This window comes from Cyrtonyx montezumae, unplaced genomic scaffold (genome assembly GCF_038088225.1).
Source record: "Cyrtonyx montezumae isolate F1298 unplaced genomic scaffold, pur_monq_1.0 scaffold_37, whole genome shotgun sequence".
NCBI lineage: Eukaryota > Metazoa > Chordata > Aves > Galliformes > Odontophoridae > Cyrtonyx > Cyrtonyx montezumae.
This window is the reverse complement of record NW_027072042.1, coordinates 842379-862854: the sequence shown is the minus strand read 5'-3', so window position 1 is coordinate 862854 and position 20476 is coordinate 842379. Positions and strand designations below refer to the sequence as shown.

The following is a 20476-nucleotide window of genomic DNA, read 5'->3' as shown; positions in this document are numbered from 1 at the left end:
TTCTGCACTCTGCTCTGCTCTCCTGAGACCCCACCTGGAGCACCAACACAAGAAGGACATGGAGCTGGTGGAGCTGGTCCAGAGGAGGGCATGGAGATGATCAGAGGATGGAGGGCCTCCCCTGCAAGGACAGGCTGAGAGAGATGGGGGTCTTCAGCTTGGAGAAGAGAAGGCTCCAAGGAGACCTCACAGCGGCCTTCCAGGACCTGGAAGAAGCCTACAGGAAAACTGGGGAGGGACTTTTTATATGGGCAGATAGTGACAGGACGAGGGGAAATGGTTTTGAACTGGAAGAGGACAGACTGAGACTGGAGAATGGGAAGAAACTACTGTGAGGGCAGTGAGACACTGGCACAGGTTGCCCAGCCAGGCTCCCCTCCCTGGAAGCACTCGAGGCCAGGCTGGATGGGGCTGTGAGCAAGCTGGGCTCCAGGGAGGTGTCCCTGCCTACAGCACGGGGTTGGGACCGGGTCATCTTCAATCTCTGCTAATAAATATAAATAGTTTCAACTTGGCAAAGCAGTAGTAACCCGTCAGTTTGCAAAGCAGCTGCCAGTCTTATTCCAGTATGCTGTTAACAGAGGTTCCCGACCTCCAAAAGCAACTACCTGAGAGCTTTCCCTGCCTTCATGTCAGGCCCAGCAGGAGGGACTCCTGCCATTCAGCTGATGACTAAAGTGTGTTGGAGTGGGTCCCTGCAGGCCCTGCACAGCTGGCACTGCAGTGCCCTGAGACAGATGATGGCAAAAATAGGGCTGGGGAAGCTCAGCTGTTCCTATACACTGACCCACAGAGGCCTGGAAATTGGTGGAAGTACACACTGCTCTTGTGAAGCTGGGGGAGAGGGATCCCATCTCAACACCTGCTTGTTCCCTTCAACTTCTACCTGCAGCTCCTTTGGAATGACTGTTTTAATCCACAGCTGCATTCTGCAGCTCTAGAAATGTAAGATACAGAACATTAAGTTCATTTCTATCCACAGCCCTGAAGTTACTCCCCATGATACTCCCAGAGGTGACGCAGGGGGCACAAAAGGAAGAGGTTGAGGAAGAGTCTGGCAAACCATTAGTGAGCACACAGATCTGTCAGCACAGCAGAACTGCAGTGCAGCCTCCCTGCTGCCATTAATTAACAGTGCTTTCACTGTGATGAAATCCTTAAATAACAACGGGAGCTGCCAGGACTGAAGTTATTACAGTCAGTGTCATACGAGACAGCCACGCGAACCCGCAGCTCCAACACGTGCTGGAAAGCTCAGGACATGGAAACAGCATTGTATGGGGAAAGCTCAGTGCCAGCTGCAGGAGGAGGAGAGCTTCCTTCCATTCCATACAGTGGCAGTATGTATCAGAGAGCCAAAAAATCCATCATCTAGTCCAACCCCTGCAGCACACAGGGACAGCACAGCTCCATCAGGTTGCCCAGGGCCTGATCCAGCCTCTCCTTGAATGTCTCCAGGGATGGGGCACCCACCACGTCTCTGGACAACCTGCTCAGTGCCTCACCACCTGTAACAGACTTTTTCTTTATACCCTTTGCTTCCTGCTGCTCGCTCCACTTCTGATGCAGCCCAGGCCGTCATTGGCCTTCCAGGCTCCAAGCACACACTGCTGGCTCAATCCAGCTTTTCATCTACAAGGACAAGTCCTTCTCCACAGGGCTGCTCTCCACGAGCTCTCCCAGTCTGTAGGCGTATCTGGGATTGCCCTAACCCAAGTGCAACACCTTACACTTGGCTCTTTTGAACCTCATCAAGTCCACAGGGGTCCACGTTTTGGGCTTGTTCAGGTCCCTCTGGTTGGCATCCCTCATTTCTGTTGCACCCGTTGCACTCCTCAGCTTTGTGTCATCCACAGATCTGCTTACAGTGCATCGATCCTATCATCCACATCACTGGTAAAGATACTGAAGAATAACACTCCCAAGGTGAAACCCTGAGGGACATCACTCATCATCAGCCACTAGGTGAACCACAATCCTCTGTCTGTGAGCTTTCAAGCCATTCCTTATCCACAGGAGAGCTCACTCTTTGAACCCATATCTACCCAATTCAGAAATAAAGATGTGGTGTGGTGCTGTATGATTGCTCTTCCAGCATGCTCACTGCTTCCTGGGAGGTTACAGCATTGCTCAGTTCTAAGCAATACACTCACCTGGGATTTATTACCTGATTCCTCTGACTGCTCATCTGGGGCAGAGCTGCTGCTCCCATTTGGTGGCCCTTGGACTAACAGGTTTCCCCCTGTCCAGGTGCCTACAGGAGCTGTGCACGTGCCCCTCCCTTCACTATTTTTGTTGTTGCTTACTGCACTGCCCTCTGATTTCTGAAAGTAAGTCGTTACTGTCTTTGTCAGAATGAATTTGTTTCTTTGGGAAACTAGTTGCACTGTGTTCAGATGGCACTTTTAAAATGTCTTATTTATATGGCTGCATCACTGCAGCCCACAGCGTGGGGTCATCAGCAAACTGCTGAGGGTGCACTCGATGCCACTCTAATGTCACTGATGAAGATAGTGAAGAGTATCGGTCCCAGCACCGACCCCTGGGGGACACTGCTCATCTCTGATCTCCATGCAGACACAGAGTCACTGACCACAGGCTGGGTGTGCTCCTACTACAACAGAGGATTCCACCTGCGAGCTATGTGCTAGGCATTGACATCCCATGGGATCTCAGCACACACACACACACACCTACCTGCACACACTGACCCTAAGCACTCGGGTTTGAAATAAGGTCCTCTTATCATTTCCCATCACACAGCCTGAGGAGGGACCCACAGACCAAGAAAGCCTGAGCCTCAGCAAAGGCAGTGGGGTCCGTGAGACATGGGGCAAGAAGACCACAAGAAGCTCAGACACAGTGCAGTCAGCCACGAAACGACAGACCCAGTGAACACCTCGAGTGGGAAGGGACCCACAGGGATCACCAAGCCCAACCCGAACCCACACAGCACCTCCAGACCCCAACCCTATGTCAGAGTGGTGTCCCAGCGCCCTGGGAGCTGTGCCATGCGCACTGCCCTCTAGGGCACAGCCCTTCCACCACCCTCAGCTGGCCCTGGAGGGGCTGTAGGGCCACAAGGGGTTGTAGAGCTGCCACGATCCTCCATCTCTGAGCCAGACAACCCAAGGGACCCCAGCAGCTCTTCACACCCTGGGCCCTGCACACCCTTCCCCATCTCCCAGCCCTCCTCTGGACGCCGACAGCTCTGTGTCCCTGGGACACTGCGGTGCTGGAGGTGGGGCTGCAGAGCAGAGCAGAGGGGACAGCCCCTCCTATGGCCCGGTGGCAGTGCTGGGCCTGATACCCCCAGGGGAACACTGTGCTGGGGGGTTTGCCATGTCCCTGGTGTGCTGATGCTGAAGGCAAAGCGTTTCCTTGCATGGGTGGAGGGAAGAGGCCAAACTCTGCCCCTCCCTGCCTGCGGGCTGAGCATGGAGAGATAAGGAAAAGCTGTAGAGGAACTGACTGAAAATCATTGTGTTTGGGGACTGATAAGTTCTGACATTATCTGTTATCCCAACGGCACGGCACCGCGGCCACAGAGCCCGTTTTCCTGCTCAGCAATCAAAACAAAGCCCCAAAATAATACAGGAGATCTGCAGCACAGGCGCCTTCTTCCATCTATTTTAAGCAGCCAATTAAACAACTACAGTTTCATCAGGATGCCACCCGATCCTCGTCTCCATTGGAAGCTCTGTTCCCTCTGATCCCGATGTTTTGCTTCGGGGACAGGCACTGGTTTTCCTTGTCCATTTTCCTGAGCACCACTCTCAGCATTTTTGCACTTCACACTGAAACATCTCATCAGCACATGCACACAGCAGAGTTTCCTTGTGGGTCTCCTTAGAGCCTATGGCCACGGCCCACCGACGGATGGTGCGGCCAGAGAGCTTTCACTTGAATTCATTTGATAAACGAGGCTCCAACTGGATTAATTTCTACATGCTGATACCTCAGGGCATCGCCATCAACGGTGAAAACTAAAGGGCTGGGGTCACGCAGCAGGGGCAGAACAGTTAGCAGCCACTGCCACAACTAAAAGCTCAGCTGAAGCATCCTTTGTGTCTCTGAGAGGTGCATCCTGAGCACGGCAGTGGATCTCAGCTTCCTGGATGGCAGAGCTGAGAGCAGCAGCAGTGCTTCCCCAGGACACTGCGAGAGAAAGGAAGGAAGGAAGGGCAGGAAAATGTGTGCTTCCCGTGAGCCAGCAGCTTTTCCACCTGAAACCTGAACCCTGCTTCAGAAGTGACTGGAAGCCCACTGCCCATCCTGCTCTCTCTGACAAAACTGCTGTGAAAGCACAAGTGCAAGCAGGGAAGGAAGCTGTGCTGCAACAAAGCAGCTGACGAAGGCCCATCCCCTTATCCGAATCAGAAAGCTGGAGCTGGATTTCTTCAGCCAACAAGGAATGAGAACCATCTAAGCTCATCTCTGCACAGGCAGACCATGAAGTTGTGCCCTCGTGGCCCTTCTAACTCCACGATTCTTGAATTCACGTATGCATACCCTAGAGAATGCACTATGATCATCTATACTTTATTTTATCCACTTTTCCTGGGACTCCGGAACATTTTCAAATCCTTACTCAACTGAACACTCAGTTGTTAAAGTATGTGCTATTAGATGATAGCATTATAGCTAAGATCTACCACAAAGCACTGAACCATTTCACTGAGAGGAGCAATTAATAAAAATACGTCTGCTGTTCATTAGTTTCATCCACAAAGCTGTTTACTATGCCTCTCCAGCCAGCTTGTCATGCTTCAGTCAAAAGCAGCTTCTACAAATAATCAACCTAAAAGATAAGCACCTATTGGGATATCATCGTGACTCTTCCAAGCCAACACATTTTCTTCCAATACCTTCGAATCGTGTCAGTGTTGGGTTTTTTGGGGGCTTCTGTAACTCGGAGTTATGGACTCTTAAATTCATGTGGGACTCACAACTCTGAGTGTGGGGACACCAAAACCCTCGAGCCAAAGGGTTTAAATTTGCCCAGGTTTGGGGATGTGGTTGGTGGGCACAGGGGGGATGGGCTGATGGTCGGACTTGAAGAGCTGAGGGTTTTTTTCCAACCTAGTCCTTACTGTGCCTCCAAAAGATGGTCCCCCTACATCTCACTTTGCCTCCTAAGCTGCTTCCGATGCCCCATGAAGGCAATAAAATCTATAGCAAGAGCATACTTCCACAATCCATGTCCATTTTCCCTTTTATCCACTGCTCCCAGTCACTGTTCCTGTTCCTTCCTCTGACACAAACACGTCCATGACTCCTGCACAGCCTCCTCTGCAGGAGATACCTTATAGGAGCAGAGCTAAAATCATGCTACATCTTTACCATCAGTCCTTTTCCTATTCCTGCCATCACAGCACCCATAAAACTATCTGACAACGCAGAAGCATCATCGAGAGCTTTACTATCCCCTGAAAAATTGTTATTGCTTTAACCTAATTACGTAAGTTGCCATGGTTCATAATGTATGAAAATAAATTACTTGGAATCATAGAACCACAGAACGGCCTGGGTTGAAAAGGACCTCAGAGATCATTGAGTTTCAACCCCTTGCCACGTGCAGGGCCACCAGCCACCAGAGCAGGCTGCCCAGAGCCACAGCCAGCCTTGCCCTGAGTGCCTCCAGGGATGGGGCATCCACAGCCTCTCTGGGCAACCTGTTCCAGTGCATCACCGCCCTTTGAGTGAGAAACTTCCTCCTCACATCCAACCTCAGTCTCCCCTGTCTGAATTTAAAACCATCCCCCCTTGTCCTATCACTATCAACCCATGTCAGCAGCCATTCCCCCTCCTTTGGCCTCCACTCCCATGTTAACAGCGATAGGACCAGAGGTGATGGCCCCAAGTGGCACCAGGGGGAGGTTCAGGTTGGATGTCAGGAAAAAGTGCTTCTTCAAAAGCTGGAACAGACTGCCCCGGGAGTGGTGGGGTCACTGTCCCTCCCTGGAGGTGCTCGAAGTTGAGATGTGGCACCGAGGGCTGTGGTTTAGTGGGGCTTTATTGGTGGTAGGTGAATGGTGGGACTGGATGACCTCACAGGTCTTTTCCAACCTTGGTGATTCTGGAGTTGTGACTCAGGCCCGCTCCTCGTGCCCAGTTAGCATAGAAATGCTCTGTGATGAGCAGTGCCATCTTCCAGGGTGCAGGTGGCACATTTCAAATGGCAAACATCAGATGCTACCATACCATCCAACAGTGGTACAACTCACTGCAAAAATCTCCTCCAGAAGTGGTGTGTTAGGTCTGCACAGCAAGGCTTTGTAACTGGGGGCTGTGGGGGGGGGGGGGGGGGGGCATGGGGACAGAGCTCAGCACTGCCCCATGGCTCCAACAGGGACCCCCTGCCAGCAGAGCTGAGCCAGGAGTGCTTCTAGTTTGCTTTTATTTCTCACTGCTCTCATCTGTTAGCAACAGGCAATCAATTACCATCACCTCCCTGTTTTGCCCGTGGCAGTCACTGGTGAGCAATCTCCCTGCCCAAATCCCGAGCCCTGAGCAGCAGGGTGAGAGCAGGGCAGCTGGCTTGCAGTGGGAAGCCTTCCCTGTACATGTTTACTCAGCCAGAATATAAATGCTCAAACCTGCAGTTAGCATGTATTTGAGAACAGCTACTGGGAGCTGCTGCTCCCCAGAGCAGCACTGGGGTAACGATCTGTAAGGGTGATGTGTGAGCATTTCAAGGAAAGCCTAAATAAGAGGGCACCACTTTGCATTAATAATTCAACAGCTGATGTGGATACATCATCCTCCTGCAAGCGGGGCCTTATTAATGCAATTAATTTCCCCACAGATGAGAGCACCTCTGAGCACACGTGCCCACGGACCGATGCCCTGGGATGGGAAAGCAGCGTGGCAGCAGATGCTGGGAAGCCCCAGCTGGCATCGCCTGCAATCCTGGCATCATCTGCTGCACAGCTGCCCCTTCTCATCCTTCATTCATAGGAATGAACAGGAGAAAGCAGCTCACACTCACTGACTGTCCCTGCAGGAAAGTTCCCGTGCCCATCTGATACTGGAGATAAGGCAATCTACGGCCGCCTTAATTGTAATTACAAAATATTTGTGGCTGGCAGTTGGCAGGAGCAGGAAGTGAAACAATACCTCTTTCACTTACATCCATTCCCTCCGAGTTGGAAAGGGAGTTCTGCAGGAGCTCAGGAGAACAGTGAGTGCTGGGCGCCGCGAAGGAAACTCAAACCCCTTCTGACATCAGAACGAGTTTAGAAAAGCAAATAGTTCCCTGGGTGCTCCTAAATCATTCTGAAAAGCATAAAACAATCACGAGCACGTAACATGATTTCTCAGTGTGATAACACGGGTTCGGCTCGGTCTGGAGCCGCAGAGAGGCCCTCGTGGAAACATTCCCATTTATTCAGGGCAGCCATTGTGGGGATAACATTCCTGAGGCAATTTAAGACCTCTCACTAAGATGTCACCTCGCTTCTGAAGTCCAACACAGCCACCAGAGCCACACACATCCAATTAAGTTCTGTGTATAATCAATGCATGACCAGGAAGCCACCGAGTCCTCAGCCTTGGGTCGCTTCTCCGAGCATCTCTGGCTGCAGAGGACTCCCATTTGCCCACGTAACAGCTGCAGTCTGTATTGACATTTGTCATAAACAAACACTACAAGTGCCCTACAGATGCAGTGGATGACCGTGCTGCAGCACAGCTGCTGGTTTGCCTTTGCAAAAGCTCCCAGTGATATCCATTGAGGAGAGGGTCACCAAAATGCTGATGCAGCTGATGCAGGAGAGCACGGAGCACTCTGCCACTTCCTGAAGGGGGGTTGTGGTGAGGAGGGGTTTGGCCTCTTCTCCCAGGCAACAAACAGGACCCGAGGAAACGGCCACAAGTCGTAGCAGAGGAGGTTTACATTGGGCATAAGGAACAATTTATTCTCTCAGGGTGCTCAGGCACTGGGAGGTGGGGGAGCTGCAGTCCCTGGCAGTGTTCAGGAGGTGTCTGGATGAGGAGCTATGAGATGTGGTTTAGAACCTTTTAAGACGATACCTTGCAGCAGGGGAAGATGTGAGAAAGGCAAACACTGCCTGTGCTCCTACCAACAAATCTGTCAGCATAAAAAAGTAATGCTGCACCACGACTCGGTGCTGTCACCATACAAAGGCAGGGAACCTGCTCAGTGCAACTACACAGAATTGGTTTCTATTTAAACTGCTGTATCACTATGAGAACTCTGATCGAGAACCAGAGCCAAATTAAACAACTGCACTTCCTCGTCTCAAGCAAATGGGAAAGTACAGAAAAAACAGAAGATACAACTGACACTCGTAACAATGGAGAGAAGCTTACTGAAACCACAAAGAAAGAAACTGGGCAGCACAGCAGCTGATCACACCACTCCTCTAACTTAGTGCTCCAACAAGGAAGACCACTGCAGGTAGCACACCCTGCAATACAAGCAGCAAGGAAAGCACAGCATCACAGAACTGTGGGGGTTGGAAGGGACCTCCAGAGACCATCAAGTCCAACCCCCTGTATTAAAGAAGATGGCCAGCAGGGAGAGGGAGGGGAATGTCCCCCTCTAATGAGCTCTTGTGAGGCCCCATCTGCAGTACTGCATCTAGACCTGGGGCCCCCAGCACAGGAAGGACACAGAGCTCTTGTAACGAGTCCACAGGAGGGCCATGAAGATGAGCAGAGGGATGGAGCACCTCTCCTATGAGGAAAGGTTGAAGGAACCTGGCTTGTCTAGCTTGGAGAAGAGAAGGCTCTGGGGAGACCTCACTATGGTCTTCCAGGACCTGAAAGGAGCTGAGTGTATCAACAGGAGGGGGAACAACTGTTGACACAGGTTGATGGTGACAGGACAAGGGGGAATGGTTTTAAACTAAGAGAGGGGAGACTGAGGAGAAAGTTCTTCACTCAGAGAGCAGTGATGCACTGGAACAAGTTGCCACGTTGGGGTTGTGGGTGCCCCATCCCTGGAGGGGCTCAGGGCAGGGCTGGATGTGGCTCTGGGCAGCCTGCTCTGGTGGCTGGTGGCCCTGCACGTGGCAAGGGGTTGAAACTCAATGATCTCTGAGGTCCTTTTCAACCCAGGCCATTCTATGATGCTGTGATTGTCTTCAAAGATTTCAACTCCAAAGCAAGGGGGTTTTGCAGAGCACACTGCAGGAGATAACTTCATTACAGTGCTTTGCTGAGGGCCCCACAGTGCTGCCAGCCCCATGACACACACGGGAAGCGAGCTGATGGGCGGGTGCTCCTCACTTCTCTCCAGGTCTCTATTCTGAGATCAGTTTCGGTTCCACATCTCTCTGCCTCTTCTAAAGGAAATCAGAAAATTACTTAAAGTGGTAAAGTCGCTTCCTTTTTCTTTTTTTTTTTTTAATGAACATTTCCTTATTTATCCCTCTCAAAGTCATACTCTGAGTTGGTTCATGATGGGAACGTAGTTAGAAGTGGAGTGTTGAAAGAGGAAATGCAGCAATAACAAAGCTCAGGCAGGCAGCAGCCAGCCCAGTGCTGCCCTCAGTCCCCTCCTCCCGACCCCAGTGCAGTCCAGCAGCACACAGGGGACCAGCAGGAAGTGGGCAAAGAGCAAACCATTTCCTGCCCCATCTATGCCCATTTTTCTCTTGTTTTTTCAACATCTAGTGGATGACAGGTTGGCCATGAGCTCAGGTGGCCAAGAAGGACAATGAGATCCTGGGCTGCATTCAGAAGAGCGTGGCCAGCAGGTCGAGGGAGGGGATCCTCCCCCTCTGCTCTGCCCTGGTGAGGCCTCACCTGGAGCACTGTGTCCACTTCTGGGCTCCTCAATACAAAGCACACAGGGATCTGCTGTCTGCAGGAGAAGCAAAAGGATTCAACTCTTTTCTAAAGGGAAAGCGAGGATAGCTTTGTTTCCCACTCACTGGTGCAACTGGCAAACTGCACTTAGAAGTGACTCTCAGTTCTCTCACAGACATCAGCAGCACGAAGCTGCTGTGGTTGTGACAGCCTTTCATCCTCACAGCGCAGAGCGTCGTTTTGTCCCCACGTCTCCACGCTGCACACCAAAATAACAAACTCTAAATACTGCCAACGATCAGAAGCTGGATGTCACAGGGAATTCCGCCAAGGAAAATGTCTATTTGGTGCCTGTGACAGAAAACAAAGTGATTTGTGATTCATCCGCCACAGGACGGCAGGACAGCAGCAGCTCTGAGTCAGAGCAGATGAGCAGAACAGCACCAGCTTCTTTCAAACACAGCAACAGAGGGCATCCCCAGCACAGAGCAGCACTGTCACTGCACAGCATCACCTTCCTGCTCCTTCACGTGCCTGTCCTCCTCACTGAATCACACAATCACAGCTGGAAAACACCCCCAAGTTCCCAGAGCCCCACCCCACTGTGCCCACAGCCCACGTCCCCACGGCTCAGGAACACCCCCAGTGACAGTGACACCCCCACTCCCTGGGCAGCCCACGCCAGCACCTGACTGCTCTTTCAGAGAACACATTTTTCCTCACACCCAACCTGACCCTCCCCTGGTGCAACGTGAGGCCATCACCTCTCATCCTATCGCTGTTACCCTGGAGTAGAGGCTGACCCCAACATCACCTCCACCTCCCTGCAGGAGCTGTAGGGCCATGAGGTCTGCCCTGAGCTCCTCTGCACCCCATCCCCTGAGCCTCTCCCATAGCACTGTGCTGCAGACCCTTTTCCATCCTGTTTCAGCAGCTCTCACCTGTTAATACTGGTGTGGACTTTCAATGCTTATAAAGCACCACAAGGAGCTGACGTGCAGGCTGTCTGAAAGCCAAGGCTGCATCAGGGTCATAGAACCTGGTTGGAGTCAGAAAGGACCCCACAAGGCCATCGGGTCCCACTCCTCACAGTGCACAGGGACACCCACAGCTCTGTCAGAGCTCAGAGCCCCATCCCCTGACCCCGGCTGTGTGCAGGGATGGGGCACCACCACCTCTCTGGGCAAGCTGTGCAGTGCCTCACTGCCTGACGTAAACTTCTCCCTTATCTCCAGTCTAAATCTGCCCTCTTTTAGCTGGAAACCACCTCCCCCTCTCCTATCACACAGACCCTGCTAAATGATCCATCCCCTCCTTCCCACAGGCTGCTCCCAGCTCTCCCTGCATCCTTGCCTTCTCCAGCTGCAGCTCTCTGCCTGCAGTGCCACGTGTGCACACCCAGCTCTCCTCTCACTGGGCACAAGCCACCTCTGCTGCACCACGGCCTCCAGCAGCTCTGCACACTTACCTGACTAAGGGGTGGGGTGACCAATGTGGAAAGGATTTTCTGGCTGCTGGCTGTGATAAAACTGATGCACTAAGTACAGGATCAGAATCTGCTGAAGCATTCATCAAAGCCTTTACACTGAAAGACCCAAACCCACAGTGAAGCACTGCAGAGGGACAGCATCCCAGGCAGCTCTCATCTCATACCTCAATACAATGTAGGGCTTTTTAGACAAAGGAGTGTATACGATCTGTCTTTGAAATGGGAGCTCCTAAAGCTGCTGTTCGTTCTGTGACATCACTGCTGTAAGCTGTAAAACTCACTCTTCAGGTGAGAATTAGGGCAATGCTGTGGGCAGGGAAGGTGGGCTACTGTGTTCAGTTCTGGGCCCCTCACTGCAAGAAAGACATCAGAGTCCTGCAGTGTGTCCAGAGAAGGACAACAGAGCTGTGAGGGGTCTGCAGCACAGGGCTATGGGAAATGGCTGAGGGAGCTGGGATTGTTCAGTGTGAAGAGGAGGCTCAGGGGAGACCTTACTGCTCTCTATAATGACCTGAAGGGAGGTTGTAGTGAGCTGGGGGTCAGCCTCTTCACTCTTGTAATTAGTGATAGGGTGAGAGGGAATGGCTTTAAGTTGTGCCAGGAGAGATTCAGACTGGGTGTTAGGAAATACTTCTCTGACAGAGTGCTCAGGCACTGCAGTGCGCTGCACAGGGAGGTGGTGGAGTCACCGACCCTGGAGGTATTTAGAGAACACTGTGTTGAGAGACATGGCTTAGAGAAGACTGTTGGTGATAGGTGGACAGTTGGATGGGATGATCTTGGAGGTCTTTTCCAACCTTGGTGATTCTGTGATTCTATGAAACTGTAGCAGCCCACAGCCAGAGAGGCCCAGTGATGGCAGAGGTGCACCCACCCCACCCCATGCTCCACCTCACCCACACCAGGCTGCTCTCTACCACACAGGGCAGCTGGTTTTCAAGGAATACTGAGTTGTGTCCTCCAGGGAAAGGTCACGAGAGAACAACGAGTGAAGCTGAGTGCCAGCAAGAAGCCAGTAACTCCCAAAGCACTGCAGGACTGATACAACCTCAAGAGCACAAGGACAAAATGGAAGGTATCCAGAAATATGGGCAGCCCCGAGGAGTTCATACAGAAGGTGCACTGACTCCATCACAGAGATGAGCAATAGCAGCAACGTGGCCACCATAAGGCCTCCATGAGCAACAGGAGCATGATAAAGCTGCCATCTTAACACACCCATCAGCATGGTTCGATGCTCCAGCTGCACTGGCTGTAACACACTGGGGTCAGGCTGCCAGCCAAGCTGCTGTCAGCACAGAGCTACACCCCCTTGCACAAGGCCTCCTTTGCTAAGGATGGTACCTAGGGGTGGTATCAGGAACACAGCAGGCAAAGTCCTCATCCCCTCACCCATATCCAGCACGTCTTTCACAAAGGGCAATGGCTACTCTGAGAACACTCCACATTCTGCAGGCAATGCATTTATCCCTAAATGGCAAAAAGCTGAAAGCAGTCACAAATTTCTCATGCCGTTTTCTTGCCTGGTCATCCAAAATCATCCATGTCTTATGATACTTCTTGGTCATATACATGAAATATATGCATGGTACAAGCCTGCACCTTCAAATCACCACTGCACTCTTCAGTTCCTTTCCCACACCATCTGTGAAATGATGATGTTAAACAAAATAATCATTGTCTCTATGCCTTATAGAGCATGACCTTCCCCCAGACTTCAGGAGGAAGAGACAGAGATCAGGAAGAAACCAGCACCTTGCTGGCACGCCTCCTCCCACTCCAGTGCCCAAGTATTCACCTTAATCCCACATCTTCTGTATCTCTTCATCAGCTACTGATGGGTGAGATCAGCCCTACTTGCAGGAATGCACTTCTTTCACATCAGCAGAAAAAAAAGAGTAGGAAAATGTGCTGAGAGCTCGGGGCAAAGCAGAGACATTACATCAGAGGGATCAGCCCTACCCCCAGCTCAGCTTCCCACGGCTTTCTGAGGGATGCTTTCCCTCTTTGAAAACCACAGTGGATCATTCCCACTCAGCCATAATCCCACATGAGTGCTGCCCTCCTGGCAAGGAAGTCACACTTCTTGGTGCATAACTCACTCCTGAAGCCCTGTTTCACAGCTGGGACACACCTTTCTGGAGGTCCTGAGACTCGACGAGCACTCAGCAGACATCTCAGCAGCACCCCTCACCTGTAGATCCACCCTCTCCTTCGCTGCCCTGCTGCATGGAGGTCTGTGTGCTCACACAAACAAGAGTGACAAACAGGAGGATCTTCATTAGGAAAGCAGCTCCTTGCCAGGCTGAGATATGGCCACCACAGATGTTTGAAAAAGGATGCAGAGAAAGAATCCTGAGTGTTATCCTTCCCTTCCAAAGTAATTTGGCTCAATGGAAGTGGCTGCAATTTGGGTTCTCAGCAAACCACAGTTACTGATAGCAGGGAACAGGCTGCACAGAGAGGTTTCTATAGCAAAAGACACTGAGAATGAAAACAGCTTCACAACAGGTTCTGCAAAAGAAACAAGTGAGCAAAAGGGAGATGGATACCTGGGTAAAGAAACTAGCAGTGCTAACATGGATCCACAGCAGCCTTGGTGGCAGGGCCCTGGGGAAGCAGAATGCTCCCTGACATCAGCAGGCACGCAGAGGGATGGCAGTGCTATCACTCACTTTTCCATGACTGTATTTTTCAGTCCTGATCTTATACTTCTCCTGATTTAGGGACATGGTCAGCAGACATGGTGGGGATGGGCTGAGGTTGGATTTGGGCATCTCAGAGTCCCCAGGTCGCCCTTGGACCCTTTAGACCTGGGGGTCTTTCCCAACCTGAACCATTCTGTGACCCTACAATGCCAATTCAATTACCTGAATTTCAGATCCACACATTTCCTCTTCCAGTATACAAAAGCACACCGTTAACGTGGTGACTTGCTGCAACCTGCAACCCTTGTCCCAGCTGAGAAAGTCTACCCTGAAAGTGCAGCTCAGGAAGGTATTCACCTCTTCAATAATGCAATTTTAAACATAAATTACAAAGGAGTAAGTCGCTGTGCCCGACTGCATCGCCTTGAAATAGCTCACAGATAAGAAATCAAAACAGACTTTGAAAACGTCAGTGCATGGAATGCAACTACAAGTCTCCATTAGCTCTGCCTAGCTGATAATACCAACTTCACAATTCCTCTCAACCGAGCTACAAAAATAGAGTATATTTCAGAAAGATGGTGTGAAAAACATGTGAGCAATTGGACTTGAACTCCTTAAGCACGCCAGCTCCCAGGACTCCGAGCACCAACTCAGCTGGGCAAGGCTCTCTGAGATTCCTGCTTTCAAACCAACAGATTGAACAGCCACATTCCCATCAGCTGTGCCACGAAGGAAGGCTCTGAGCAGACAGACACCAAACCCCATTATGGGATACGCCACTGAAGAAGTGAAATGGGGAACTGCAAGTCTGAGTTTTAAAAGCCTGACTCCTTTATTTGAGCTCTGTTAAGAAATAATAATTAAGAAGTGAATAATAATAAAGATAAGAAAGGCAGCTGCTTAGCCTTGGTGCTTGATTACTGTTTCCAAGTCTACTGCACACCGTCGCAGGACCCATGGCACTGCACACATCTGCTGCAGAGTTTGGACAAGCCAGCAGTGCTGCTGCAGAGCAACCCCAGGTTTTATACATTCTTAACTTTGCTGTCCAGACTTCTGCACTTCCCATCTCCCCAGCACCACGAGCTTCCTTACCTTCATGATGTTCACCAGGTCTGTTTGGTAGTAGCGGTCTTGGTGTGCGTTGGCAGCTGCCAGGGTGAGAAGGTAATCGTTCCTGGCATGGATGGCCTTGGAGTTACACTCCGACCGTCGTGCTTTTAACTGCAGCAACACACAGAAGTTAGAAGACACGGACTAATGAGAAGTGAATGACTGAAAAAGTATTAAGAGTAAGGTGCAGCCAAAACTCAGAAGGATTAAGAGCTTGATATTGGTAATGCCGAGGGGATTTCATTTGGGATTCTCTCATGCAGTTTGACATTTCACACACGGTTCTTCAACAACAGTTACTCCTCCCTCTAGAAGACAATTCCCTTGTCCATCGGCCACGTGGAGCTCTGCAGTGAGCCCTGGCAGAGCCAGCTCCTGTCAGACCACTCCTACCAAAACCCCTTCCCTAACACCAGACATCCCCGGGCCCCACACAGCTCCACTCACACGCCTGGTAAAACAACTCCAAAGCGCTTTGATAACACACACAAACTCACCTTCACACTTGCCTTCTGCAGGCTTATCCTTGACTGAAAAAGACTAAGTTTGGACCTGCAAAGAACAGAAAGAAAAGCCCAAGAGATCAGTGTCTCACAGAGTCTGTACAAAGCCACAGGCCAAACAGGCCACTGCACCTAAAGCTGTTTGTACAGTTCCATAAAAAGCCTCATCTGAGGACAACAAATACATCCAAATGACAAATAAAAAAAGAAAGGAAGTGGCAAGCAGGTGAGGCGAGCTCCCATAGCACAAGGCAAACTCCTAAGGAGAGCTGCTTGCTGGTCTGAAGCAAGAGGAATCGACCTCCTGAGGATGCCAAGGAGCAGAACAACAGAGCCTCAACATTCTGCCTCCAGGAGTGGAAAACTGCAGCCCCATCCCCACTCTGCCTCCATAAGGAGGTAAGAAAATGAACTGGCATGAGCTTACTGAAAGCAACTGCCCTTCTCCCAAACGAGCATTGAGTGTAAAAACTAACAAGTGATAAACGTGGTTTTACACATGCAATTATTTATACACATGCTATTAGGAAAACATACTTGGCCTCAATGTCAGCTTTCTCCCGCACTGCTTGAGCCATCTGCTCAGTCTCAAAATATTTCTTCTTGCCTTTAGCTAAATCTTTTACTGTCTCCTGTAACTCAGCCTGGATCCTTGTCAGCTGGTCCACGTACTGAAAGAAAGGTTTGGGAAACAAAACGTGAGCACCGCTTGCATGCAGATACCACTGTCACCACTTCACTGCTCTTCATTACATTTCATACAGAACGAGGCAGTCTCCAAGTCAATCCCAGTCCATTATCTGTGCCTTTCTTGTCAAGCCAATCTGAACACAAAGTGGTATTTCTTTCCTTTCAACTGCTGTTTAACTACTCAAATCCAACGAAAACTCACAAATTAAACATAAAAGTTCGGTGAGCTTTTGATGAGATAATTAGTTGAAATGACTGGAATACAATGGGGAAAAACCCAAAGGCAATTCAGCAGAGGTGAGATGAGAAACGCTCAGTCCTTCCTTCTCTAAAATCTAAAACAAAAGACAAAAGTGAATGTGGAGAACAGTACAATAGAGCCAAGAACAATTTGATGACATTACTGAGCTCTGATTGGGTTTTATCAGAATGATAAAAGAAAACCCCTGGGCCACTCAAGAGATAAAAAATAATTCCATTCCTTTCCAGGGATACAACTCAACCAGGAAGTATCAGAAAGGAGAAGTCAAAGGAAGAACAGAAAAAGAACGAATTTATCAGCAATTCCCCCAAGACTCTACCTGTTTCAGACACGTGTGGGAAAGGAGATATGACCTCATCCTCAAAAAGGGAACTGTCAGTGTTAAAAGAGATCAGTAAGGATGGTCCCTAACCCAGCCCCGCTCAGGCACATACCAGCACCATCTCACAGTGCTCCTGCTGAGCTCTGAGTAACACATGGTCAGTGAAAGTGTGAGGACACAGCTGCTGGTCTGTCCTTCCAAGACCAGAGCCAATCCCTCCCGGGACCTCCAGGGCCCAGGATGTGGCTGCCCTGCACCCACAGCCCAAAGCCCTCCTCCAGTCACCTGTAATTAACTCATCCTTCTGCCAGAAATTATTCACCTTCTCCCCATGCAGCTCTCACTGAACATACTCATTCTCCCACTGGCTTTTAAATACAAGTTCCCATTCTTATTTCCCGTGTGCACATCAGTAACATGAAGGGCACGATGTGCTTTACTTCGTAAATCTTTGAGTGCAGGGTAGGAAAAAGGAAGGGAGAACAACCTGCACGTACTGGACTGTGGGGTTCTGCTACATCAGTCAGTAGTTGGATCCCTGAAGCCTCCTGCTGGCATCCAAAAACTGAAATATCAAATAGCCCCAGTTGGTACCAATGCTGTCTGGAAAACATCCCATCATCTGGCTCTGTGCCTCTAACGAAGCAGTCAGGGGGATGTGTGACACAGGGCTGTTGGTTGGGGCAGGCACACAGAAAGCTGCTTCTCACAAAGCACTTGGGTTCTGCTGCCCTTCAGCTCTGTCCCACTCAATTCTGTGTGGCCACTGCAAAAATGCAAATAGAAGGGGTTGGCCTCTGCTCCTGGGAAACAGCGAAGAGGGGGAACAGACTCACACTGTGCCAAGGGAGGGTCAGCCTGGAAATGAGGAACAAATCCTTCTCCAAAGAGAAGGGATGCCTCTGCAGGATGAGGGGGACTGACCCACGTTTTGCATCTCGAGGAGAGCTCAAATCATTTCTTCAGGTTTAAGACAGAGCTAAAACCAGAGCCCATTCACAGAATAAAGGAATCACAGAACTGTGGGGGTGGGAAGGGACCTCCAGAGATCATGGAGTCCAACCCCCTGCCAAAGCAGCTCCAGTCCAGGGTGCACAGGTAGGCAGTGTGGCCATTTCCCCTCGTCCTATCAGCACACACTGTGAGCAGAGTTCGGCCTCGTCCCTTTGCCTCCCGCTGCTCAGATATTGACAGCCGTGGATCAGATCCCCTCTGAGTCTCCTTTTCTCAAGGCTGAACAGCCCCAGCTCTCTCAGCCTTTCCTCATAAGGGAGGTGTTCAGGCCCTGTGTCAGCTCTGTGCCCTCACTGCACTCTTTGCAGCAGATCCCTGTGTGCTTTGTATTGAGGAGCCCAGAAGTGGACACAGTGCTCCAGGTGAGGCCTCACCAGGGCAGAGCAGAGGGGGAGGATCCCCTCCCTCGACCTGCTGGCCACGCTCTTCTGAATGCAGCCCAGGATCCCATTGTCCTTCTTGGCCACCAGGGCACAGTGCTCATGGCCAACCTGTCATCCACCAGGACACCCAGCTCCCTCTCCTCATTCCTCCTCTCCAGCAGCTCATCCCCAACCTGTACCACTGCATGCAGCTATTCCACCTTAGGTATATACATATATTCCAATAGCAATCTGCCTGCACCTGTCACTGCCACAGCAAGTCAACGTGACAGCCACCACCCAATGTCAGACTTAGAGAGGTGGTTTTCACCAACTCCTGAATTATAAGCCCTCATTTCTGAGCTCGTAACACCACAGATCTCAACACAGAGCTCAATTTCTACACAACAATCTGTTTCCTCCTAGAACATGTGCTTAAAGAGACTGAGAAGCGCCCAGGTGTCACACTAGAACACGTCTGATTTCCTACACTGAAAGCCCCAAGGAAGGACGTGTACCTTTTTCAGCTGCTGTTCCTTGAAGCACCTCACAGTCCTGGCTGGTTCTGAAATCAGGTTTTTATAGTTCTCGCAGATATTGAGTCGGGACTGGGCCACCTGCATTGTGCCTTCCAGCAGCGATTTCCAAACGGAGTACATGCTCCTGCAGGAAGGAAACAGCTCAGTGCTCATGGTGATAATCTGTGGCCAAACCCATTGCTCCCATGGAACAGACCCCACAGAAAGCAGCAGCCAAACCAGACTGCTCCGATGCTGACAGCTTCTCCTAAGGCCACAGCAGCTGTGTGCAGCCCAAAGATCCACCACAAAGCAACACACATGCTTATAATGGAACCACTATTATGTGCCCATTGTTATTTGGCCACCCACCTTTGTTCTTAGGAAACATTTTCTGCCTTCCCAATGTGCTGACATCTTTCCCCTTCCCCTTGTCTTTTTTCCTCTGTCTGCTGCCATTCTCCTTTACCTCCATCCAATTGGTCAGTATGCACACGTGTGTGCATGTGTGCAGAAATAACATCATGCTATCACAGAATCACAGTATCACTCAGGTTGGAAAAGACCTCAAAGATCATCCAGTCCAACCACGACCCAACCATACTGCCCTCACTCTAACAGCCCTCTGCTAAACCATGGCCCTGAGCACCACATCCAAATGGATTTAAACACACCCAGGGATGGTGACTGCACCACCTCCCTGCAGAGCCCATCCCAGTGCTGAACGACCCTTTCTGTACAGAAGTGGTTCCTTACATCCAACCTAAACTTACCCTGGTGCAACTTAAGGCCATCTCCCCTCGTCCTGTCACTGTCACCAGTGAGCAGAGCCCAACCCTGCTCTCACTGTGAGCACCTTTCACATACTGGAAGAGAGCAGTGAGGTCTCCCCTCAGCCTCCTCTTCCCCACACCACACAGCCCCAGTTCCTTCAGTCTCTCCTCGTAGGGCACACTCTCCAAGCCCTTCACAGCCTCGTTGCCCTTCTTTGGAGCTGCTCCAGCACCTCCATGTCCTTTCTGTACTGAGGTGCCCCAAACTGAAGGCAGCACTCGAGGTGAAGCCTCAGCAGTGCTGAGCACAGGGGCAGGATGACTTCCCAGTGCTGCTCATCATCATGTCTGAGTCCTTTCAGACTCATGGATCAGAATGGATTGGGTTGAAAGCAACCTTCAAGCTCAACCAGTTCCAACCTCCTGGAAGGCAGCGATGCCTTCCAGTGGATCAGGCTGCCCAAAGCTCCATCCAGTGTGGCCTTGAGCACCTTCAGGGATGGAGCATCCAAAGCCTCTTTGTGCAGCCCGTGCCAGCACCTCACTGCCATTTAACAAAACACACACACCATCTTCCCCAACATTAACAGCCCAAGAAGGCGTACAGTGACAGCTTCTATCCCACTGTGCCATTTGTCTTTACCCATCCCCCTCAATTACTCACATTACAAAATGTTATTTCAGCCTGCTTCGAAATTTCAGAAGGAAGGAAAGCTCTCAGCCAGCAACGTGTGACAGCAATGCAAACAGATCACTTAAGCTACAGAAGAGCAGCGTTGCACGGTGGAGCACAATAATTACACAAATGGAAAAGATAAAGACAGCTATTCCGAGATACATAACTGCTCCATTACCTATAATCAGCTCGTTCATCAGCTTTCATCCCGAGCCAGTCCTTCTTCAAGTACTGGCTGGCCAGCTTCTGAATGCTCTGTTGAAAGAAGGAGAAAAAATGTTAGGCACCTAAGAAACCATTTCTGCTCTTCTATCAGCGACAAGCAA

The 20476-nt window shown here is 50.7% G+C and overlaps 1 protein-coding gene across 1 annotated transcript in view; it reads right to left on the bottom strand.

Moving 5' to 3' along the window:
* Positions 1 to 20476, bottom strand: part of FCHSD2 (FCH and double SH3 domains 2) — a 113524-nt gene that overhangs the window by 29255 nt on the left and 63793 nt on the right. Inside the window, exons 4-8 of the mRNA XM_065745809.1 lie at positions 20329 to 20405; positions 18702 to 18846; positions 16071 to 16204; positions 15528 to 15582; positions 15013 to 15141 (exon numbers count right to left, since the gene is read on the bottom strand). Coding sequence (XP_065601881.1) covers positions 15013 to 15141; positions 15528 to 15582; positions 16071 to 16204; positions 18702 to 18846; positions 20329 to 20405 — 540 coding nt within the window. The remainder of the gene's footprint in view (positions 1 to 15012; positions 15142 to 15527; positions 15583 to 16070; positions 16205 to 18701; positions 18847 to 20328; positions 20406 to 20476) is intronic.